Below are 23253 nucleotides of genomic sequence, written 5' to 3'. Positions count from 1 at the left end.
CAGCCATAAAAAAGAATGAAATCTTGCCATTTGCAATGAATGGATGGGATCTAGAATGGTATGATGCTAAGTGAAATAAGTCAAAGAAAGGCAAATGCCATTATTTCACTCATATGTGGAACTTAAACAAATGAACAAACAAATGAATACAGAGACAAACAAACCAAATTCTTAAATATAGATAACAAACAGAGTTGGGGGTGGGGCTGAAGTAGGTGAAGGGGATTAACAGTACACTTGTCATGACGAGTACACCATTGCTGAATCACTATATTATCCACCTGAAACTAGTAACACTTAATTATACTGAAATTTTAAAATTTCTAAATTAATTTAAAAAAAGAAAAACATCAACTTACATGGTCAAATAATATGACTGCTTCCTATTTATGGTCTATAATCACAAAATGTCCAATCAAAAGGCTCTTCTTTTATTCAAACGCCACTTAACAATATATCTCTAAAATTATGTAGCTTTATAGACGAGATAATGCTGATTTAAACTCAGTTTTCATGTTTTTGTCAAAGATTTCACCTCAAGCAGCACAACCGTCAGGTCTGTTTTGGAAAAAGCACTTTTGAATTGGCCAACCCCCGGGCAGGTCTGATGAGAAGTTGCTGAAAACCCACCGTCTCTCTCCATCAATGAGAGCACAGCACCAGGCAAAATGAATCTGCCTGGGAGAGTGTTTTGTGAGCTAGTTGTAATTTACAATCAAAATGACCTGTCAATAAGCACCTGCAATTACTTACACATTTCCTCAGTATTTTAAGACCCTTCACTCAAAATTGAAAGCAAGTAAAAGGAAAATGGAATGAGTCAAGAATAGTCAACTGTAGGTGACTATTCACTCTGTAAAGTGAGGACAGTGGGCTGGTCCTGGAGTCTCTGCTCATTTTGTCTCGCCAGTACTCTTCAAGGGAGCATACCTGATGGAGCTGTCTGCCCACAGTAATTTCCCTAGTTAACTACAGTGTCGGGGTAGCCCTGGTGGCGCAGCGGTTTAGAGCTGCCTGCAGCCCAGGGCGTGATCCTGGAGACCCTGGATCAAGTCCCACGTCGGGCTCTATGAGTGGAGCCTGCTTCTCCCCCTGCCTGTATCTCTGCCTCTCTCTCTGTGTCTCTATGAATAAATAAAGTTTAAAAAAACAAAACAAAACTACAACGTCACCCCCTTAAGAAGGAAAGGAAACCATGAAGATACAACTAGGATGTGCCAAGCATTCAAATCTGGGTTTTAAAACTTCGTCCTGGTTCATATATACATCTCTTGATTTCTTTTTTTTTTTTTTTTAAGATTTTATTTATTCATGAGAGACATATAGCAAGAGGCAGAGACAGGCAGAGAGAGAGAAGCAGACTTCATGCAGGGAGCCCAAAGTGGGACTCAATCCCGGGACTCCAGGATCACGCCCTGAGTTGAAAGCAGAAGCTTAACCGCTGAGCCACCCAGGCGTCCCAACCTCTCTTGATTTCTTAAAAACAAATAGAGCTCTGTTTTCACCCTGTGTCCATCAGGTCACCATGATGAAATTGCAAGGTCTATGCTCCAGGCGATGGTGAGAGGAGTCACACCCCTGCTGGTCTCCACACTAACATTTCCAGAATGCGAGCCTTGACTACTGCATCCTCAATTTCCGAGTCATCACTGGATGGAGGCATAAGGACAGTGCCACCGTGTCCATGCTCTGGGACACCCGCTGGCCTGTCAGTGGCCCTGAATCTCATAGGTTCTCAGCTGGAGTCGGTGAGCTGAGAACCCTAAAAGTCCGGTTCGGATAAGGGAGGGTTAATGCACAGGCTCCTTCCTATTTTAATGATCCCGTAGGAATTATTACGTATGTGTAATAGATAAACGTAGAAGCACACATCTGTGTTAAACTCCATGACTCAATGTGTTTCCTCTCATTATGTCACCTCTACTAGCCTAAGTTTTTTATTAGAAAATTTCGTAATTACCAAATAATTGCTCCTTTTTGCCTGGCAAATCTACAGAGCACTTTCAGAAAATTTAAATCTAAAAAAATAAATTCCAATTCACACTGGAGGGTTTGATAGTTTGGCCAAACACACAAAATAAACAACTATTTTATTAAACTGTCAGACTGAGGGACACCTGGGTGGCTCAGTGGTTGAGCATCTGCCTTTGGCTCCGGGCGTGATCCAGGGATCCTGGCATAGAGTCCTGCATCGGGCTCCCCACAGGGAGCCTGCTTCTCCCTCTGCCTGTGTCTCTGCCTCTCTCTGTCTCTCTCATGAATAAATAAAATCTTTAAAAAAAAAAAAAAAAAAACTGTGAGACTGAGTAGGTCTTTGCATAAACCTCGTAAGAAAGGTGAAGCAGGGATGGGCTAGATGGGATTCAGGAGGGCACCTGTGATGAGCACTGGGCGTTGTACATAAATCTACTCCTGAAACCAATATTACACTATATGTTAAAAAACTAAAATTTAAATAAAAACTTGATACCAAAAGAGAAAGAAAAGAAAGAAAAGAAAAAAGAAAGAAAAGAAAAGAAAAGAAAAGAAAAGAAAGAAAAGAAAAGAAAAAAGGAATTTTAAAACCTCTGGTTCAAAACCTTAAAGTATCTTAGCATAACTCACAATACGCCCGTCGCCACTACCAATGTCAACCAGGGATCCTCTTCTGCAGTGCAGCATTTTCACAACATTTGCAATCTGCTTTGTAGTTGCAGGTACAAAAGGCAAACAAATTTTTCGGAGGGCTGGTGTTAGAAATGGTGTGGCCACAGCATACACCGCCACCAGCGTCCCACCAACGATCCCAGTAATTAAAACTCCCCAACTGCTTTTCTTCAAACTGTTGGTGCCAAGACTTGTAGGTAGAACACATCCCAACTGAGTTTCTTCAAGTATTTCAGGGGATGTACCTAGATGGGAAGCAAACAGGAAATACACACATCACACCAAACCTGAAATCCCAAGGTAGTATTTTTTTTTCTATAATTCTTATTGACAAACTCACACTGTTTAAAGAAGGATAATTTAGCTGAATACAGGCTAAGTTACAAATGTAGGATTCCATGAGTTCTAATTCCATCAACTAAATTAAAGTGTTTCAGAGAAAATTATTCAATTCTAATGGGAATCTAAAATCTTTTCTTTCCAACGTACTTTTTTTTTAATCATCCTTAAGAAAACAATGTATTTGTCCCTCTTTGGTATTTTATGAATTCAATAAAAATACCAATTAATAAAGGCGTTAACCAAGGACTCTGTATTTTTATGATGTAGAACAAAGCTTCACAAATATTAAAATGTCTAATTACTACCCTATTTCAAATAAGATATAAAGAATCCACATCAAAATTGGTGAGGTATCTACAGTCCAGTCGAACTAATACAATTGTCAAATAATAGAGACTAAAATCAGGTCTCACTAAAAAATAGTAAGTATGGTTATGAAAAGATTTTTAAAGAAGATCCAAAAAGAACAGAAGATAAAATAATCATTTCAATGCACCAGTATGGAATAAAGTGAACTCCAATCACTTGAAAACAGAGAATGATACCAAAAATAGCCTCCTCTGGAGTTTTACTCTTTAAAATACATTCTTAAGAGGATCTCAAGTTCTGGGGGCTGAAATTGATTTGAAAAAAAATTTCGATTAAGGAGCAAATCAGCAGGTAAGAGCATAACCTCAAAGTAAGGACCTGAGCTCTGCACCTTACTAACGGTAGGACCCTTTACTTCTCTGAACCCTGGTTTTCTCTTCTGTAACACGGGGATTACAGGGTGACCATGCAGATGAAACGAGTAGGCGCAAGAAACGCACTTAGAACACTGCCTGGTATACGCTGGCAGTGCCCACCGCTAGCTACATGCTGAGCCCCACATGGAACAAGGCTGCCCTGAAGCAGCTCACAGTCTAGTGGAGAAGATGAAGTTAGGCCCAAAACACAGGCATCATGGAAAATAGAAGACAATAAGAGAGGGGAGAACATTAGATTCTTGTCGTTGGAAGATGTTAATATCCATGGTTTCAGGAATTAGTAAACCAAAGGGCCCACTGGATTAGTTTCCCAACGCTGCAGTAAAAAATGTTAGCATCTTGCACTTATTATCATACAGGTCTGGAGGTCAGAAGTCTGAAGTGGGCTGGCAGCACTGGGTTCCTTCTGGAGGCTCGAGGGTGGGATCAATTTGCTTGCCTTTTCTAGCATTTAGAAGCTGCCCACATTCCTCAGCCAGTGGCCCCACATCACCCCACCTCTGCTCCCATCAGGACACCTCTTCTGACTCTCCTGCCTCCCTTTTCTTTATAGGGACCCTTGTGATGACACCGGGTGCACTCAGACAAGCCATCACAAAGCCTCCCCATCTCAAAGCCCTAACTTCACCCCATTTATTTTCTTTTTTAAGATTTTATTCATTCATGAGAGACACGGAGAGAGAGGCAGAGACATAGGCAGAGGGAGAAACAGGCTCCATGCCCGATGTGGGACTCGATTCTGGAACTCCGGGATCACACCCTGGGCCAAAGGCAGGCACTAAACCGCTGAGCCACCCAGGCGTCCCAACTTCACCCCATTTATAAATTTTCTTGTGGAGCACCTGGGTGGCTCAGTGATTGAGCGTCTGCCTTTGGCTCAGGTCATGATCCCGGGGTCCTGGGATCAAGTCCCGCATCGGGCTACCCTCAAGGAGCCTGCTTCTCCCCCTGCCTGTGTCTCTGCCTCTCTCTCTGTGTCTCATGAATGAATAAATCTTTTTAAAATAAATAAATTCTCCTGTGTAACATATTCACAGGTTCCATAGCTGAGGACATGGACCTACTGGTGGGAGGGGGTGGTCTGCCTACCATACCCATGAATGTGGTGATCTGCTACGACGTTGTGAGGTTCAAATGTGAACACAGGGCACACAACAAGCTAGCCCACGGCAGTGAGTCATTGCTCCAAGGCAACTGACCAACCACCAGCATCTCACACAGAGTGGAGCTTTCTTCTTGACTCCTGAAGTCCCCTAAAATGAGTTTTAAAACTGGTTTCACAGTGGAAAACCAACTCAGAAACAAGAACAACAAAAGTCCACTGCTAGTGCTGGAGGTAAAATAAAAGCACAGATTTGGAAGGTAACAGTGTTTAATAGAAGGCAAGAGTTTTAAGAAATTTTTGGCTATACTTTTCAGCATTGAATGGATGCTGGAGGAATGGAGGAATTTACTCGCTACAGTAAATAGTCCTGTATTTGATTGTTTTTTAAAAAGTGAAAGCACCATCTGCCATGCCTCTGCAAAACTACCCTGTGGGTATCCCAGTTATGCAATACAGTGGTTAAAAGGATTTGAGTCATAAAGTTCTGGAGTCACAGGACTCCACCAGTGTGTAACATGAGCTAAGTTTTGGCCAAGGCTTGGGTTCCTTACCTGTAAAATATGACTACGCTCATTGGGTCATTGGGTTATCTGAACACTTAAAATAATGCATCTGAAGTCCTTACTGCTCTAAGTAAGAGAGAGAGAGAGAGAGAGAGAGAGATGACTGTTAGCTGCTAACCTTAGTCTCAACACTATGGTGGGCGGGGGCTCCATAATCTCTAACAGCTTCGTTGAGATGTCCTTCAATCTCAATGAATTTACAATGTGCCCATTTAAAGCACATAATCCAAAGATTCTCAGTACATTCAGAGATATGCGTAACCACCACCACAGTCGATTTTATTTTTATTTTTTTTTTAGCATCCTAACAAATATATATTTTTTAAATTTATTTTTTATTGTTCAATTTACTAACATACAGAATAACCCCCAGTGCCCGTCACCCATTCACTCCCACCCCCCCGCCCTCCTCCCCTTCCACCACCCCTAGTTCGTTTCCCAGAGTTAGCAGTCTTTACGTTCTGTCTCCCTTTCTGATATTTCCCACACATTTCTTCTCCCTTCCCTTATATTCCCTTTCACTATTATTTATATTCCCCAAATGAATGACAACATACACTGTTTGTCCTTCTCCGCCTGACTTACTTCACTCAGCATAATACCCTCCAGTTCCATCCACGTCGAAGCAAATGGTGGGTATTTGTCGTTTCTAATGGCTGAGTAATATTCCATTGTATACATAGACCACAGCTTCTTTATCCATTCACAGTCGATTTTAGAACGAGGTCTTTACCGGAGAAGAAAGCCCTTAACCTCTAGGTGTCTCCCCTCCCCTTCGCGCTCCTCTACCTTCCGGCTCTGCAGAGCTCCCCTTCTGACTTTCGGGGCGGGCGGCGGAGTCCTACACTATGCGCTCCTGTGACCGGCTTCTCTCACTTGGCATCATGCTTTCAAGATCCACGGGGCAGCACAGGAGCCCCTTGAACAACACCGGTTTGAGCTGCACAGGTCCACTGGAACGTGATTATTTTGATACAGCACCATAAACATATTTTCCCTAATGATGTTAAGGTATTTTCGGGCTATCGTAAGCATACAGTATGTAACACGGATAACACACAAAATATGCCAACTGGCTTCCCAGCAACAGCAGGTCTTGGTAAAGTTGTGGGGGAGCCAAGCCATACATGCATTTTCCGCCGCACAGGTCTGCCCGCGCCGGCACCCGCAGCCCCCAGGTTGTTCAAGGGCCAACTGTACTGCGTCCCTTTTTATGGCCGAAGCCAAGCCTGTCAACTATCAGGTCACCATCAGCGCCCTGAAAAGAACTGCGGCGAACGACCGGGTGACGGGCACGAGGGGGCAGTGTCGGGACGCGCACTGGGCGTTACAGTCCGTGCCGGCAAATCGAACTCCAACAAAAGCCTACAGGTATTAAAGAAAAGAAAAGAGAGGAGGCGAAAGGGGTTTGGAGGACAGGGTCCTCCGCAGTCGGCATCCGCGCGCCTCCCGGCGCCACCACGTCGCCCGAGGGGCCGGGCTGTCCGCGCGAAGCCGGGCCAGCTTTAACGGACGCCTCAGCCGAACCTGCTCGGGGCCGGCACCGGCCTCCCTGCACCGGGGGCTCCGCAGGGGGGATACTCCCGCCACTTCTGCGGGCACGGAACGACGCACCGGCGGCGGAGTCCCGCCCGCGGAGCCCCGGCCAGGCCGCGCCGGTCCCCCCGGTGTGAGCCGCTGCAGGCTCCGACTTTCAGGGGAGCGGACCGCGGCTCCCGCTCCCTCCCGGGAGGCCCGACCTGCACCGCCGAGCGCCACCCGACGGGGCGCCCGCCGCCCCAGCCGCCCCAGCCGCCCGCCGCGCCCGCCGCCTCACCGCCTCCTCTCGCCATCGCGAGATTTCCTGCGTCTTGCGTCCCGAGGGGGGAGTGCGCGGGAGGAGGGAAGGGCGGAAATCCGGAAGTGGGTTCTACCACCTGCTCGGAGCCGGGGTGGGACGGAGGGAGAAAGTAACGCAGTAAGTAAACGAGTTCCTCGTTGGGACGCACTACCTAGAAGCCGTCAACTGAACAGCTCTGGCCAATGAGTTCCATGTACTCTCGACTTGTAGGTTTGAGGTTCCCGCCCGTGTCTTCGAAGTCCCCCCCCCACAGCTTCCCGAATGATAGAAGTTTCCTAAGGCCTCTGATTCCAGAAGGTACTGTCCAGCGTCAAACTAGTCTCGAGTGAAAAATAAGTCTCAGGCGGCGCGGACTGCGCCTGCGCGCACTGTTGCGCCCTCCCGCGAGCGGAAGGCGTGTGCTCGGTTCCGGAGCGGTCTCCGCTGGTTGGGGAAAGTAAGCGCCGCGGCGGCACCATGGCGTCGGTCGGGACCCTCGCCTTCGATGAATATGGGCGTCCTTTTCTCATCATCAAGGATCAGGATCGCAAGTCTCGTCTTATGGGGCTCGAGGCCCTCAAGGTAAAGGGCTGGCCGCGGGCGGAGGCTCGAGGGAGGCGGCGGGGGTCTGCGCCTGCGCGCGGCTGGGAGCGGCTCCGCCATGTGCTCCCGGGAGGGTCGGGCCCCGCTGCGCCCCGGGGCCCTGCGCTCCGCTCTCCGAGCTCGGGCGAGGCCGGCGTACGAGCCCGCAGCCCCCGCGTGGGGGCCGGGAGGAGCCGCGCGCGCCCTCCTGCGTTGGGGGCGCAGTTGGGTGTTTGGGCGGCGCGCCCGCCCCCGAGCGCTTCTGCAGCCCCTGCTCGTCGGCCGACCCCGCCAGAGGGAAGGCGGCCACGCAGGACCGTGACGCGGGGTCCGGCAGGCGGCGTGCGGCTGCAGCCCCGTCGGGTGGGGCCAGCGGTGCGGGGGGGGTCCCTGCCTCGAGTGTGCCGCGGGCAGCCTGCGGGGGCGGGGGCGGGGGCGGCAGAGGCAGGCGCGTCGTCGGGGAGGGAGCGCGCAGCCTGCTTCAAGGCCCGCCGCTGCCCGCAGCTGGAAGTTGTGGAACGCGGCGGTCGGCGTGTTGGCCCCGGGAGGACGTGTAGGGCACAGCTGTGCGAGCAGGCGGGTCTGGGGGGCGCAGTCCCGGTGAGGAGGGCATCTGAACAGAAGAGGCAGGGGGAGGTGTGAGGACGGGCCCTCTCTCGGCTGGTGTCTTAAACGAGCGAAGACCCCGTGCAGCCCCCTCGCTGTTGGCCTTAGGACCCGCCGCCCCGCGTCTCTGAAGCTCCTTTGTCGGCGGGGGCGGTGCGCTTCTCTAGGGCAGTCAGCGGGAGGACCGCGTGGCATCGTGGTGTGTACGGCGGTCTCTGCGCCAGCTGTGCCCTTCCCTGCCACCGTGTACTCTGCTCCTCTGTCACCCTCGTGCTGAGATGGGTATTCTCTTATGGAGTTGGAAACCTGGCCCTGAGGTTAAGAATCTGCTTCAGGGTTCATAGTTCATGGAGACTGGGGCCGTGATTCCAGCCCGCCTCTGGCGGACTCGGGAGCAGTGGTCTAGAGCCAGAGTTCTCAGCACTGGCATTGTTACTATTTGGGGGCCCAGTCATTGTGCGGGTCGGTGCGCGGCATCCGGGCCTCTACCCACTCCATCCGTGCCAAGAGCAGCCCCGGCCCCATTTGTTAGAACCAAAGACAGCTGTGCACGTTGCCGGCTACCTCCTGAGGGACAAAATCGTCCATGGTTAAGAACTGCTGATCTGTGGTGATTATCCTTTTAAAAGTCCATTATGCAGACAGATCCATCAATGTGTGATTTAATGGTTACCACCATTTTCACGGATCCGGGAAGTTTGTGTCTTTCCTTACCTGCCAGATGGAGTGCTGAGGAGGGCTTCACAGAACCTGTGTGTTTGAACTGCTTTGACAGTTGGTCAGGGTTTTGATGAGTGGAGAGCCTCCTGTGGCCCTTACTACAGGGATGGGAGACCATACTTGGGGAACAAGCATGGCCCATCAGCAGTGGGAAGGAACTAGCTCTCAGATTGTGGAGGGCATTGAAGAAGACGCCTAAGCCTTCAGACTTCAGTGTTGAGGCACTAGGGAGTCCCTGAAGCTTTGCCGACTGGCAGGTAACACGTTTGAGGAAGATGGATGAGGTAGCTGGATGTCAAGTGAATCTAAACAGTAGGAAGTGAGATCAGAGACCCTGGACCTCTGTAGGGCGCCGTGGGTCCAGGTCAGGTTGGCGACAGCAAGACTAGGAGCAAAGGAAACATGTGGAGGGATGAGCCTGATTCTATGTGCAAACAGGAGAGGATGCTTGCAAGAGTCTGTTACTGTACTGATACCCTTCGCACATGACAAGCAAGGATGACTTTCACATACAGGTCCTGTATTGGCTGGGCCGGGTCAGAGAGGGGTACGTCTCTGCAGTGCACTTTAGCCGGATAGTTCAGGTTGCTATATACGCACATCAGACTCATCACATAAAGTTAGCATTGCAGAGTGGTCTCGCAAGGCCTGTCCGCTTGGACTGCCTGTGCTCTCAGCTGTAAAATGGGGGCGGGTTAGAGAACCTGCCTCTTAGAAGTGCTGAGTTAAAGTACCAGGTTCTGGTTCTTTTACGTAAGAATGGTCTAGTAAAGATGTAGTTGTGAAGGTTACCGCACTTCTTTAGTGTGTTGCCTCTTAGATATAGAAGCTTCTAGAGAAGGCAAAGTATATGATTAAATTTTATAACAATCAGATGCTTTTAATTATTAAAATTGCATGTAAGTTGAACATTTGTTTTTTTGTTTGTTTCATTTTTTAGTCTCATATCATGGCAGCAAAAGCTGTAGCAAATACAATGAGAACATCACTTGGACCAAATGGTAAGAGGCTAACATTGTGTGTTTTGATGAGTGTTAATCAATTATAGACAGTAGATACAACCCTTTTTTTTAAAGTTGGAATGGGGAGCAGGAGGCATACTAGGCCCCCAACACTAACAAACTTGTATGATGTATTCCAGGCTTTCGACATGTTTATAATCGTAAGTGCAGATAGTTTTAGGTCAGGGTTTTTTTCTCCCTCTTCACATCATTTCATGAGCATTTTGCAAATCATAGTTGTCCTTTGTTATGATTAATACTACACTTAGTGATGCTCCTTTTGTTCCCCCATTTCTCTGGCTTTCACCCTTCAGATTGCTTCTGGTGTCTTGCTTTGTAGTCACCAAACTAAAAGAGTGCACGTGGGTACTCTTATGTATGAGTTCTGTAAATAAGAAGTAACTCGAGGTCTTTTTTTTTTTTTAGTTCTTGGTACAGATTTTATTTTTGTTCTTTTGCTTAATGCCATGGTAAACATTGCCATCTTTTTAGGACTTGATAAAATGATGGTGGACAAGGATGGCGATGTGACAGTAACGAATGACGGTGCCACCATTCTAAGCATGATGGACGTCGATCACCAGATTGCCAAGCTGATGGTTGAACTGTCCAAATCACAGGATGATGAAATTGGAGATGGGACCACAGGGGTGGTTGGTAAGAAAGCAAAATAGGCTGATACCTTGTTTCAGAGGTGTTAGTTAAAAATCACACACACACCAAGAATGTTGACTCTGCCAAGAATGTTTACTCTGAATCTGGTCATAGGGATCCCTGGGTGGCTCAGCGGTTTAGTGTCTGCCTTCGGCCCAGGGCATATTCCTGGAATCCCGGGATCAAGTCCCACATTAGGCCCCCTGCGTGGAGCCTGCTTCTCCCTCTGCCTGTGTCTCTGCCTCTCTCTCTCTGTGTCTCTCTCTCTCCACCCCCCCCACCTCGTCTCTCATGAATAAATAAAATCTTTAAAAAAAAAAAATCCAGTCATGAGGAGACCAGTCATGCAAATCCAAGCTGAATGCTCAATACAAAGCCCAAAAGTCCTTCTGGAAGAACAAGAAGGATTTGAGGGAGAGTTCAACAACTATTCTAAATCAATCAAACGACTAAATCTAAATCAAGGAAGCGAAAGAAAAATGGCACCCAGCTATAATGCATGACACTTGATTTAATGTGGGTGTTTTTTGTTTTTTTAACTGTAAGGGATGTTTGGGATACATGGGAGGATATTTGGATTATCCATATCAGAGTAGTGCCCTGTTAAGTTTCCTGAGCATGACAGTTATATTATAATGCTGTAGGAGAATGCTGTTGTATTTAGGAGCCATATGCCAAGGTACTTAGGGGTGATGTATTAGGATTTCTACAACTGACTCTCATGTAGTTGAATAGAATACATGTGCGCATTTGTAGAGAAAACCAATGTGGCAAAATGGTGTTAGTAAATAAATAAACTCTTCATTTTACCATTGCATTTTTTCTGAAGGTCAGAAATATTTAAGTTGAAGGTAGAAGGCTTTAATGTTATTATCTTTTCTGCAGATGAGATTTGAATTCCTTTTTATTCAACAATTACTGGGTACCAAGCACTGTTGTGGGTGTGCTTGGAGTATAGCAGTATTAAAGCAAATAGTAGTGTTCCTCTTTATGGGTCTAAAACTTCAGAGGAAGGAAGATGGTGAGGAAGATAAATCATAAATACATTCTTGAATCCTTTTACCACCAACATAAATTTGAATAGAAATCCCTGGCCTGGGAGGAGTACTTGACTGGCTCACTTCATAGAGCGTGTGACTCTTGACCTTGAGGTTGTAAATTCGAGGCCCATGTTGGATGTAGATTCCTTAACAAAAAAAGAAAACTCTTGACCTGGGAGACACATGAAGTTTTTGCCCTTAGAAAAATGTTTTTACATTTTATCGGTTACATTCTGTCTATCACTGAGAGCTAAACACCCATTTATAAGGGGTGAGGTATTTGATCTTTGCTAAAAGCAGAACTAGAGGCTCTCTTTTAAGAAATCACTCAGCCTCCAAGATACCTTTACCTTTGTTCCAGAACCTTCATCTTTCTAGGGTAGCCTCTAATTTGTATTGATCACATAAGCTTTAGCATTCTCCTGATATCTGCTCCTGCACTCTCCTGTCTGCAGTTCTGGCTGGTGCCCTGCTGGAGGAAGCCGAGCAGCTGCTAGACCGAGGCATTCACCCGATCAGGATCGCCGACGGCTACGAACAGGCCGCCCGCATCGCTATTGAGCACCTGGACAAGATCAGCGATAGTGTCCTTGTTGACATAAAGGACACTGAGCCCCTGATTCAGACTGCAAAGACCACACTGGGCTCCAAAGTGTACGTGGACAGTAGAGTGCCACTGTTAGCACTTGTAGAGGAAGCAGAACATGTGTGCCTGTTACTAACGGCATCCTTTCAGAGGGCCGCTGGGAGCCTCCTACTGGCTCCGTGCACTGCTTTTTGGTTTGCTTTGTTTTTAATACAGGTCTAGCTACGTGTGTCTGTTTTAGTTGGAAACTGAAGTTCTAGGTTTGGGTATTATATCCTCACCACAGTATATGTAAGGGATACAGTTCTTTCATTTAACAGGTTAGGTGGTGTTAGAAATCAAGCAGAAAATGGTCCTACTTGAGGAATGTTAACTTTCAACACACTTCTTACCATTTCTTTGCTGGGAAGCCATTTGGGGTTAGGGGTTCCACTTTCCACTTATTGAACAAGCAAGTTACTGGTCCAGAATTTTAATTTAGTAAGAAGGGACAGTCCTCAAATTGACTTACATTGGGTGTTTTCAGCATCTGCATAATGCCTGCTATTTATCAGGCCTGCTGCCTGTCTTGAGAGCACAAAGACACAGTTCCTGTCCCCTGGAGACTCAAAGCAGCCTCTGCCAAGAGACACACTTATTTGAACAACAATAGAGATTTACTGGTTCTTGCTGTGATGTAGCATAAAAATCAAGCCTGAGGTGCTTTATTACACTGATTATTTTGAATCAAGATCAGCGTAAGAAATGTCTTAATTTTTAATTTGTATGTGTGGTAGTTTTAGCAAAAAGAAAGACATAGTCTTGACTCAGATGTCAGGAGGAATGCAACAAAAATTGTTGCTCCCTTTCCCCCAAGGAGAGACCTCTACTGCAGTGCTGTGCTCGAGTGTGCTGGGTGCCTCCTGTTGTACAGGTGCTGAGATTAGCTGTCTAGGGGAATGGCCTCTCACAAGTAGAGTGCTGTTCTGGAAGGAAAGTGTTACCCTTAGGTGAAATGACAACAACAAATCTCATGTTGTTAGAGCTTTATAAATTGACCTTGCTTTCTTTGCAGGTCTTTATAAAATCCAAGGACGCATAGGTCTTTACTACAAAAAATGTTTGGAACAACTAATATATGGCCAAATATATTCAGCATAAAACAAAATACCATAAATCCCTTAGTTAGGATTTAATAACACTTTTAGAGTGTCGTGGTTATCTTTTCTCTAAACTGACTTGGGATTTCAGGCATTGTGTTTGAAGTACTAAATTTCCCTGCAGTTTTTCCAGAACCAAAGTAATTTTATTGAGCAATCTGTTCAAATGTTTCTAAGGTTTCAAAAAAAGATAATGCCACCGCTCCCTCCTCCCCAATCTGTAACTGATGTTGATGGAAGTTCTTGAAAAGGTGCAGCCCTGTCAAGGCTTCTTGCTTCTAAGTGCTGCACCTCATTTAAACAAGATGTGATTTTTTTTTTTTCTCCATCCCCAGTACAGTTCTCTTTGGGGTCCATGGACCCCAGATTAAGAAGTCCTGCCCCTTGCTGAAAGTGCAAGTTCTGGTGGCATTGCTCTCTGCACACTGAGCATCCTTAGCTTTATGAAGTATATGAGTTACCACGTCCTATTACATGCCCTGCTTTGGTTACAGCAGTCGTCAAGGAATGTGAAAGGCTTGTTCTGTTTTCACCAGGGTTAACAGCTGTCACCGGCAGATGGCTGAGATCGCCGTGAATGCAGTCCTCACCGTAGCCGACATGCAGCGTAGAGACGTTGACTTTGAGCTAATCAAAGTGGAAGGCAAAGTGGGCGGGAGGCTGGAAGACACTAAACTCATTAAGGGTGTGATCGTGGACAAGGATTTCAGTCATCCACAGATGCCAAAAGTAAGTCTGTGCCTTTCAACCTCAAACTTTTTTCATTCTTAAATTCACCAACTTATTAAGGGTTTTCTTTCTCCTCACAGCAAGTAGAAAATGCTAAGATTGCAATCCTCACGTGTCCATTTGAACCACCAAAACCAAAGACCAAGCATAAGCTGGATGTGACCTCAGTAGAAGATTATAAAGCTCTTCAGAAATACGAAAAAGAGAAGTTTGAAGAAATGATTCAACAAGTAAGTCTTACTGTAGCTCTTAGTAAAATTTAGGCTCTCAAGGGATACAGTTAGCTGTAGATCTGTGGATGATAATAACACATGGTGCTACCTAAATTGTCTCAGTACTTCGTTATGTGACTACAGAAAACGTGTTAACAGTATGAGCTGCCTTATTTCACTTTTGAGTTATAAAAGTAATAAATGTTGACAGAAGAAAACAAAGGGCACAGAAAGGCTTAAGGAGGAAAGAAATCTGATTTTGTCTTAAAATGGTAAGTGCGTACAGTGCCTAAAAGAGTGGACTGGTTACTTTATGCTGTGCTTTTGATTTTACAACACTTGTTTTCCTTGGACCCCTCTAAGCTAGTATGCCCAGGGTTTGCCCAGGGTTTGGACTGACTTCCAACATAGCTTTAGCACTAGCATGTGTTCCAGACATCTAAATACAACCTGTAGGGAAAAGAGTTACTGAGTAATAAGAATTTATTTTTTCTGAATAACAAGAATTAAACTAGAATGCAATTATAGTAATTCTAACTCATTGTTCTTACAAGTCAAAGTATTATAAACACCTGTCTCTTCTTCTCTGGCTGTTAATATTTTGCGCGTGCATACCCTGACAGTGGCTCCTCTTTGGAACTCTGCCCTTGGGAATTTACAGCATCAGCACTCCATGAACATGGTATCAATTAAAACATAACTTACGTTAAAACATAACAGGTTAGAAACTTATCTTGATGTCTGTCTTCACAGGAGTAGTTGTATTCATTTATTCCTACACGATCTGTAGGCACTGTCATAAGTACTTGAGACACAGCAAGGAATAAAGCAGAGCTCTTGATCTTGAGGCACAGAATAAGGAGAAAGTGGGTGGGGCTCTATTCAGGACAGTGGTTGAAGAAAGCCTCTTTAGTAAAGTCTTTTTAAAAAGGAAAAGAAGGCCTCTCTAAGGCAGTGACATGTGGCCAGAGACTTAAGTGAGAGAGCTGTGTATCTGTGAAGAGCATTCCAGGCTGAGGTAAGGTGGCCATGGGCAGTATATGCAAAGGTCCTGAAGCAACACATGGTTGGCATATGCAGGGAATAGCAAGAATGAGAGCGTGGAGTGTGCTGGCAGGAGTTTGTAAATACAAACCCATTATCTGGGCTACAAGGCTGCCGTGGAAATGCCAGCCGAGGTGCTCTGGGCCAGAAGATGGCAGGAACTAACAGGCCAAAGGAGTTGGATGGATCGTGTTGGTGGATGTACCGGGTCCTGGGAACAATAGGACTAGATGCTAACATTCTAAATGAGAATGGCCCAAAGAGGAATGTTGACAGTAGCTGTGAGGACCGAGAAGGACCCCTCTTATTTTGAGCACATGGGAGGGAAAAACTAACCATTTGAGGAGAGAGAACTGAGGCAAGTTGGTTTCAGGGGACAGGCTGTTCACAGCAGGAATGTGCCAGAAGCAGTGCCAGATTGAGTGGGCTGCTCACAGACAGAGTTCAGAGAGCCAGTATGGAAGACTGAAGAGGCCTGGGTGCAGACAGTGGAGTAATGGACATGGGGTGTGACCCGGCTACCACAGGCGACCGCCGAGGGCGAGATGCACAGACAGTTTGGGTCATGGTTGCCTTCCCGGGACAGGTGGCTGAGCCATTTGCAGGGGTGAGCGGCGGGATCGGCTCTGGGGGCCTCGCCTGTTAATCCACAGAGGATAGCTCACTCGGGAGAGTGGAGAGTAAACCACGTTGAGAGACGTGTATCAAAGATGCTGCTTCTGTTAAACACATGAATGAAATTGTCTCAAGGGTATTTGTGGTGAGACCCAGCTGTCACCCTGGGCCCCGGTGTGTGCTAAGCCTTGTTGACAAGTCTTTGTTTTTATTTCACTGTAACCACAGGGTTCAGTGTGAATTACTGACTCTTACAACTTAGTTTACAAACTGAGGTGTTCTAGGGGCGCCTGGGGGGCTCAGTTGAGTATCCATCTTGATTTGGGTTCAGGTCTTGATGTCGGGGTCGTGTTGGGCTCTGAGTCCACTTGAGGTCTCTCTCCTCCCCTCCTGTGCTTGTGCCTGCATGCTCTTTCTGTCTCTCAAATAATTCTTTAAAAAAAATTTTCAGGTGATTCCCATTGGTACCTGTTCATTATTTGGAATTTGGGCCTGACAGAAAGTAGACCCTTGGGTGTTTCTTCTTTTCTGTTTTAACGCGCCCCCTTAAACACCCCACTGTGCATCCCATCTTCCGAGCACAGGGGACACTTTTATTAACATGATTGGCGTTTTTTTTCCCCAGATTAAAGAAACGGGGGCTAACCTAGCTATTTGCCAATGGGGCTTCGACGATGAAGCAAATCATTTACTTCTTCAGAATAACCTGCCTGCAGTTCGCTGGGTAGGAGGACCTGAAATAGAGGTAGGAAGCTCCGTGTGAAGAGTGCTCTGAATGCAGGCGCTGAGCCTACGATGCCTGTGCATATGGGGGGGCGGGAGGGCTGCTGTGATAGCACTCACCTTCAGTAACCTCGTTGTGCCCAGGCTCCATAGACTAGAGGAAGAGGAGTGGGGAGACAGAAAAGTGCTGAAATCTTTATTTGTAAAAATTTATTTTTTTCTAACAAAAGTGCAGTGTATTTCGGGTGTTCCAGGGTACTTAGAAGTGCTTTCCATATGTCATCCCACTTGGCTCTCTGAGGCAGGAAGACCTGTCTTGCCTACTTCTGTGTCAGCCACATGCTGGCAGTTGTCCCAGGTGTGGTCATGTCCAGACTTACACGGCCCCTGGTCCTCACTGCTACCAAGGTTTGGTGAGAGGCCGCTGCACACGGCTCAGTCCAGTCGGTAGAGGCAGTTAAGAGCCATGGGGAGTGTTGCAGGGTAATGGGGCCAGACCCGACACCACCTCTCCAGAAGCATGCTGATTGGACGTGGCTTTGGGGTTGACCTTGCCATTTGGGGCTGGTGTGGGTTAGCACTTGCATGCAGCAGGTGGTCCTAGGTGGAGCTTAGCTCATCTGCGGTCTAAAGTAGAAAGATTGGGGTTCACCAGTGTCCTCTTCCCTTTTCCACCTCACCCACCCCACCTAGCTGATCGCCATCGCGACGGGAGGACGGATTGTCCCACGGTTCTCAGAACTCACTTCTGAGAAGCTGGGCTTTGCTGGGCTCGTAAAAGAGATCTCCTTTGGGACAACTAAGGACAAAATGCTGGTCATTGAGCAATGTAAGAACTCCAGGGCTGTGACCGTTTTCATCAGAGGAGGAAATAAGATGGTGAGAATCTGCTTCTTTGTCCGGTATTTGTTCTGCTCTTGGTATCTGATTTGCTTTGTCCATAACATATTTAACTGAGATATACTTGATGGGTGTGTTTGGGGGTTTTGGGGTTTGTTGGTTTTTGTTTTTGTTTTTGTTTTTTCCAAACTGTATTGTAAAATAACCAAAGACCACAACCTAATATTAATTCTGCAAGGCACCCTGGCCTCTGAGTCGCTTTGGTGAAAGTTAGGGCCTAAGGACATAACTGCTGGTAATGTCTCCCTTGTTGGAGAATGGATACTTAGTGCATCCTGCTCTGTTACACTCGTGAGGTTCTTGGTCAGCTTCGGGTTTGTTGGCCCCTTCCCTTGGTTGTGTGTCACACCCAGAATGAGTCCCTGGCTGCCTCTGCCTGGTTTTAACTACATTACAGAGAAAAGGGGGGTGGTAAAGATAGAAACCGCCTGGTAATGAATGTTCTGGCCTGTTATCTCCATTTGTTCTTAACCAGCACAGTTTTAATTGGGGCGGGGGGTGGGGGGGTAGGAGTATTTGACTCTAAAACAAACAGATTGTGATAACAGTAATTTAGGCAAAGCTGTCTTCCCTTAGATCATCGAGGAAGCAAAGCGATCCCTTCACGATGCCCTGTGCGTCATCCGGAACCTCATCCGTGATAACCGTGTGGTGTATGGCGGAGGCGCTGCTGAGATAGCCTGTGCCTTGGCAGTTAGCCAAGAGGCAGACAAGGTAAGGCCTGTGGGGGCTCATGACAGACTAAGGCATTTCTGGACTGGGGTGGGTGAGGCAGTGGTGCTGAGAGCAAAGGCGGGGGAACCTGGACTCACGTAAACAAGGCACCATAGCTGTGGGTGACCAGCGCCTGGTCTGTGGGTCTCACCCACATACTCAGGTACAAGTTACCAAATACTGGCATTCTCGGCCATTCCAGCCTTGACAGTAACTCTGCGGTGGTGTTATGTTGTTTGAAGTTTAAAGTTAATTGAATATGATAACAAAATAGCTGATTTGAGACTTCTCTCACATGTATACCTTTTCCTCACTGTGTGGTGACATTTAAATATTCTGATAGATTAAAAATTAACCTATTCTTAGAATTCTTCATGAGTTAGGTTTTCAAAGGATGTGATTTAACTACATTTCCAAGTTTGCTGGCTAATTGTTTTTTGCACAGCACACTAACCATAACCCTATACCCTTCTAGTGCCCAACCTTGGAGCAGTATGCCATGCGGGCTTTTGCTGATGCCCTGGAGGTCATCCCCATGGCCCTTTCCGAAAACAGTGGCATGAATCCCATCCAGACTATGACCGAGGTCCGAGCCAGACAAGTGAAAGAGATGAACCCTGCTCTTGGGATTGACTGTTTGCACAAGGGTACAAATGGTGAGGCGCTGTCACAACTTGGAGGGCTCTGTTTGGTTCATATTGAGTGATTTCGTACTGGCTATACTGTGTGTAGTGCATTGTGGGAGCATCTTCTGTCTTTTTAAATACTTATGCACTTAAGATATTCAGATCCTGAATGTTAGAATGTTTTATTACCTTAGGAGTTGGCTAGTCTGCTAGTCCTGGCAACATAGCCCCATTTTAATGACTAAACTACAATGTGCTGTTTCATACCAAAGATGGCTTCCATTTTAATCTTTGGTTTTTAGAAAATCATTCCTATCTTTTTTTACACAGATGTCTGTCAGGTAGGTTCTGGGCATCATGGGAAGCAGCTCTGAAATGGACTTCTCCCACTCAGCTGCTTCTGGGGTCATGTCCCCAAATCATGGAGTGTTCTCCTCTGTGCTGCGCTGCAGCCGCTCACGTAGTTTAAAGGCTGGCCTAGCTGGGGCTTGTTGGACGGTGGTGTCGGTGATAGCTGTACTCGGGTGTGCCCAGAGTTTGACACTTCTCCCCGACCACGGGATCAGGATTTGTGCTTTCGCTTAGAATGGCAGCTGTGCTCTGGGCTTTAGTTCATGGCCAGGGATTTTAATAACAGCAGTAACTCTTCATCAGACAAATTTTTTTTTTTTTTTTTTTTTTTTTTTTTTTTACTTGAATGCCTGGTTCTACTGAACTTTATAATTTTTAGGCCTTTGGAATTATTTGAATTTCAGGTATAGTCCGGTTTTTTCACTTATTTTGGCCTTACTAAATGATGTTATTAGTGACTACTTTTTGTGGGTGAGAGGTCTCTGGAGGCCTTTAGCTAGTCGCCCAGCACTTGAGCTTGTCATTGAAGAGAGGTCCCTGCCTCCCACAGCTTTCTGGCCCCTGGGTTCAGTCCTGTTCCTCTGAAATTGTAGCTGGGACTGAGGGATTCTTGTAGATTGGTTTTTTTAAGTTTTGGCATGATTGTATAAATGAGAGCAAAATTATGAATAATAAATACATTTAGGATAATCTGTGTTTTCCAGATATGAAGCAGCAACATGTCATAGAAACTCTGATTGGCAAAAAGCAGCAGATCTCTCTTGCAACACAAATGGTTAGAATGATTCTGAAGATTGATGACATCCGGAAGCCTGGGGAATCTGAAGAATAAGGAAAACTGGAGAATAAGATGTAGTAGTAAGACCCACTGCTGTGACTGAATAAAGGGATGTCCTGTGACGCATCTGCAGTTATTTATTACTGTCCTTTTTCAGACACTGTAGATGTGACAGTAAATAAAAATAGCTGTTTGGTAACCATGGTTTTACTTGTTCAGAGATGTTCAGTGGTGGGGGTGCTACCTCAGAAGCTTTTGTATTCATTCCATTAAAGTCATCCCTTTAAACAACTGTTATCTCCTGTTCAAGAAACACCCGACTGTACTGATCAAATGCCTTAAGGGGTTTGAGCGGATCTTTTTTTTTTAATATGTGGGTACTTTCAACAGCTTAAACATTTGAGTTCTCAAGATTTATTGGATGACTATGGGCTTGATCCTATAACATACTCAAATGCTGCACCTCTGAATAGATGGTTGCTTTGATCGTAGAGACACGTCTGAGAAGAGTGTGGGAAGCCACACGAGGTTGCAGGGTGTCCTCAGTGCTCCTAGGGTACAGCCGCATGGGGAGCGTGGATCAGGAGGGCTGAGGCCAGCGTGCATCCCGGCTTCACAGATTCCCCCAGGCCCTCCCCAGACAGCCATCATGCCCAGAGGCCAGGTGGGCTCAGGGCCCAGCTGGGGCCTCCTTCAACGAGAAAACAAGTGGAGGTTGGAATGGGTTGAGTGGAAGGAAAGGTTTCATCACTGCGTGGGTAGACCTGTTTCCTTCCTCAGGTGATGGGCTAACGTGACGCAGCCCTTGAGCAGGCCTTGTTCTGGGCGTGAGCTGGACCCTAATGCTGCTCTCACCACCCTGGGAGGACGTTCTCTCATAGCTTCCAGGAGACCTGTCGTCTGCTCCCACCTCCTGGCCACTGAGCAGCAGAGTTGGGTCAAACCCAGGTGGTCTGGCTCCCGGGTCTGCTCATTCTCAACACTGTTGTGCCCTATGCATGGTTCTCTAGATTCATTTTTCTGGAGAATCGTGATAGAGTTTGAGTGCCTTCAGGGGAGAGAATTTGCTGACAGGACTAGCCCAATGATTATAATTAGGTGAATTGTTGCTGTCCACGTCAACCTCTGACCATTCAGAGTTTGCTTCTGTGAACCTGGATGGTAATGAGTCCTGCCAGGGTCCTCATTGCTTCTCTGTGACCGCACTGGTGGTTTGGTGAAGTGTGAGGCTCCTGCGGCTTAGCTATTCTGTAGAATGTTGTGGAATAGCCAGTCCAGTTTTGAAAGCTTAAAACTTCCTGAATGCTGGGCTGCCTGGGTGGCTCAGTCAGTAAACATGTGCCTTTGGCTCAGGTCAGGATCCAAGGGTCTTGAGTTCGAGTCCTTTGCCAGGTGCCCTGCTCAGCGGGGACTCTGCTTCTGCCTCTGCCCCTCCCCACCTGCGTGTTCACACGCTCTATCAGGAACAGATGAAAAAAACAAACCTGCACATAGAACCTGGTCTGTTTCATTTTCAAATGTATCCTGCACTATTATCACCTGTACTGCTAGGCTTGGCACAGCGTCCAGGTGCGTCGGTTCTAGATCTGGGGTCCAGTCCTACAGACCCTGCTTACAAGGGCTTACTCCAGCCTGCAGACAGCACAGCGGCTTGCTGTGGACCGGTCCTGCCTGAAGGGGTTCAGGACTGCATGAGAAAAGCCACGAAACCACCCGTCTCCCAACATGGGCCTCGCGTGTTCCCAGCGGCATTGGGGGTTGAGAGAAACCACGTGGCCCATGAACAGGAAAACTAGAGATGTTTCACAGACTTCTGATTTTGCTTCAGGTAAGGACCTCTCCAAGGCAGCGTGAGCTTTTTACTCTGGTTACAATTCTCTTGTCAAGTTCTATATACATAGTGCCAAGAACCTTTATTTCAGCACTGTAATGAACATTAGGACACTGGGTAAAAGAAACCAGTCTTCTGTCAGATGGAGAAGCTCTGGAGTCTCAGTAGCCCAGATTGGGACCCATGACACCAGGAGTGCGGGGTGGGACACGTGTGTTTTGCCTTCAGCTGTTCACTTTCCACCTGACACCAGCGTTTCTCCTGATGGCCACACAGTCCCAGAGAGCTTCCTCACAAAGTGCAGGATCAGTCCCTGTGCTTCGACCGACCAACATCTGTGTGGCAAGGGCTGAAGGCACGTGTCCCCGAGGCCAGACTCACGTAGGACAGCGGACAGCACTTGCCTGCTAGTTCTCAACTCCTATGCTTGCTGGGTTTATTCCATGTTCCGAAACAGCCTGGCCTTTAGTTATATGCAACCACTGCAGCTGCCTCTGGAGGGGCCGAGAAGCTAGTGTGCTGTGTGCAATGGGTTCTGTATCCTCCGTCCTTCTCTGTTCCCGGTGACCCAGCTCCACTAAAGGACCGGGAGTTGGGCCAGGGCAGGGTGCGGCGTGGTAGTAACGAGCTCACCGTAGGCATGGAGAGGTGCTGCTCCACCCTAGGTGCTGCTTGGAGGCGGCCTGCGCGTAGCGGACACACCTAAAGCACCACAAGAGAGTGAAGCGGGGGCCGCCACATGGAGCGTCTCCAAGGTCCACCAGCACAGGAGGAGGTGACCACAGAGTGAAGGTGTGTGAAGCACTTGATGCTAAGCGCTGTTGTACGTGTTTTACACAGATCCTGGCAGCAGTTTCACCTGCGGCCCCAGACTCCTCAGGTCCTGAACCGCCTCAGGTGGCCATGAGGTCCCCAGCACTTTTATACGAACAAAGAGCTTATTTGCCTTTCCCAGCGTTGCCCGCGCTCATTCAGCAGCACCCAAGGAGCAGCAGCCGCTTTGCCAGAAGGAGGGCCTCGCGAAGCAGCGCACACACAGAATCCTGGCTCCCGGCCTGGGGCAACAGCTTTCTGACGTTCTGTGACAGAGTGGAAAGCACATCCGTGTGGTCGTGTCAGCCGAACTAACCTTTCCCACAAACACCGTTGGTCCTTGAGAGGATGACCTTTGACCTGGTTAC

General features: G+C 47.2%; 2 protein-coding genes and 1 long non-coding RNA gene across 9 annotated transcripts in view; 1 reads left to right on the top strand and 2 right to left on the bottom strand.

Moving 5' to 3' along the window:
- Window positions 1-7420, bottom strand: part of ATPSCKMT (ATP synthase c subunit lysine N-methyltransferase) — a 193798-nt gene extending 186378 nt beyond the window's left edge. For 3 of the 7 annotated variants that reach the window (XR_013369173.1, XR_013369174.1, XM_077879593.1), the window contains exons 1-2: window positions 7219-7413; window positions 2605-2891 (exon numbers count right to left, since the gene is read on the bottom strand). Coding sequence is in view for 5 of the 7 variants with exons in the window: in XM_077879593.1 (XP_077735719.1) it covers window positions 2605-2891; window positions 7219-7234 (303 nt within the window). In the remaining 2 variants the exon portion in view is untranslated. Of the gene's footprint in view, window positions 1-2604; window positions 2892-7218 lie in introns of all 7 variants that reach the window. The other 4 variants (XM_077879591.1, XM_077879592.1, XM_077879594.1 and 1 more) reach the window with 4 other exon arrangements.
- On the top strand, window positions 7217-20440 carry CCT5 (chaperonin containing TCP1 subunit 5). The gene is made up of 12 exons (XM_077879586.1): window positions 7217-7359; window positions 7453-7803; window positions 10070-10130; window positions 10623-10787; window positions 12280-12478; window positions 14086-14278; window positions 14359-14508; window positions 16775-16894; window positions 17566-17751; window positions 18349-18486; window positions 18962-19142; window positions 20168-20440. The coding sequence occupies exons 2-12, from the start codon at window positions 7699-7701 to the stop codon at window positions 20293-20295; spliced, it is 1626 nt and encodes a 541-aa protein (XP_077735712.1). The 5' UTR covers window positions 7217-7359; window positions 7453-7698; the 3' UTR covers window positions 20296-20440.
- On the bottom strand, window positions 10630-16664 carry LOC144302329 (uncharacterized). The gene is made up of 2 exons (XR_013369177.1): window positions 15626-16664; window positions 10630-15332 (listed from the first exon to the last, which is right to left on the bottom strand). It is a non-coding gene; the product is annotated as an uncharacterized LOC144302329 (long non-coding RNA).
- Window positions 20441-23253: the final 2813 nt, after the last annotated feature.

Source organism: Canis aureus, chromosome 31, assembly GCF_053574225.1.
Source record: "Canis aureus isolate CA01 chromosome 31, VMU_Caureus_v.1.0, whole genome shotgun sequence".
NCBI classification, from domain to species: Eukaryota; Metazoa; Chordata; class Mammalia; order Carnivora; family Canidae; genus Canis; species Canis aureus.
Note: the sequence above shows the minus strand (reverse complement) of the source record. Positions and strands in the feature narration are given on the sequence as shown.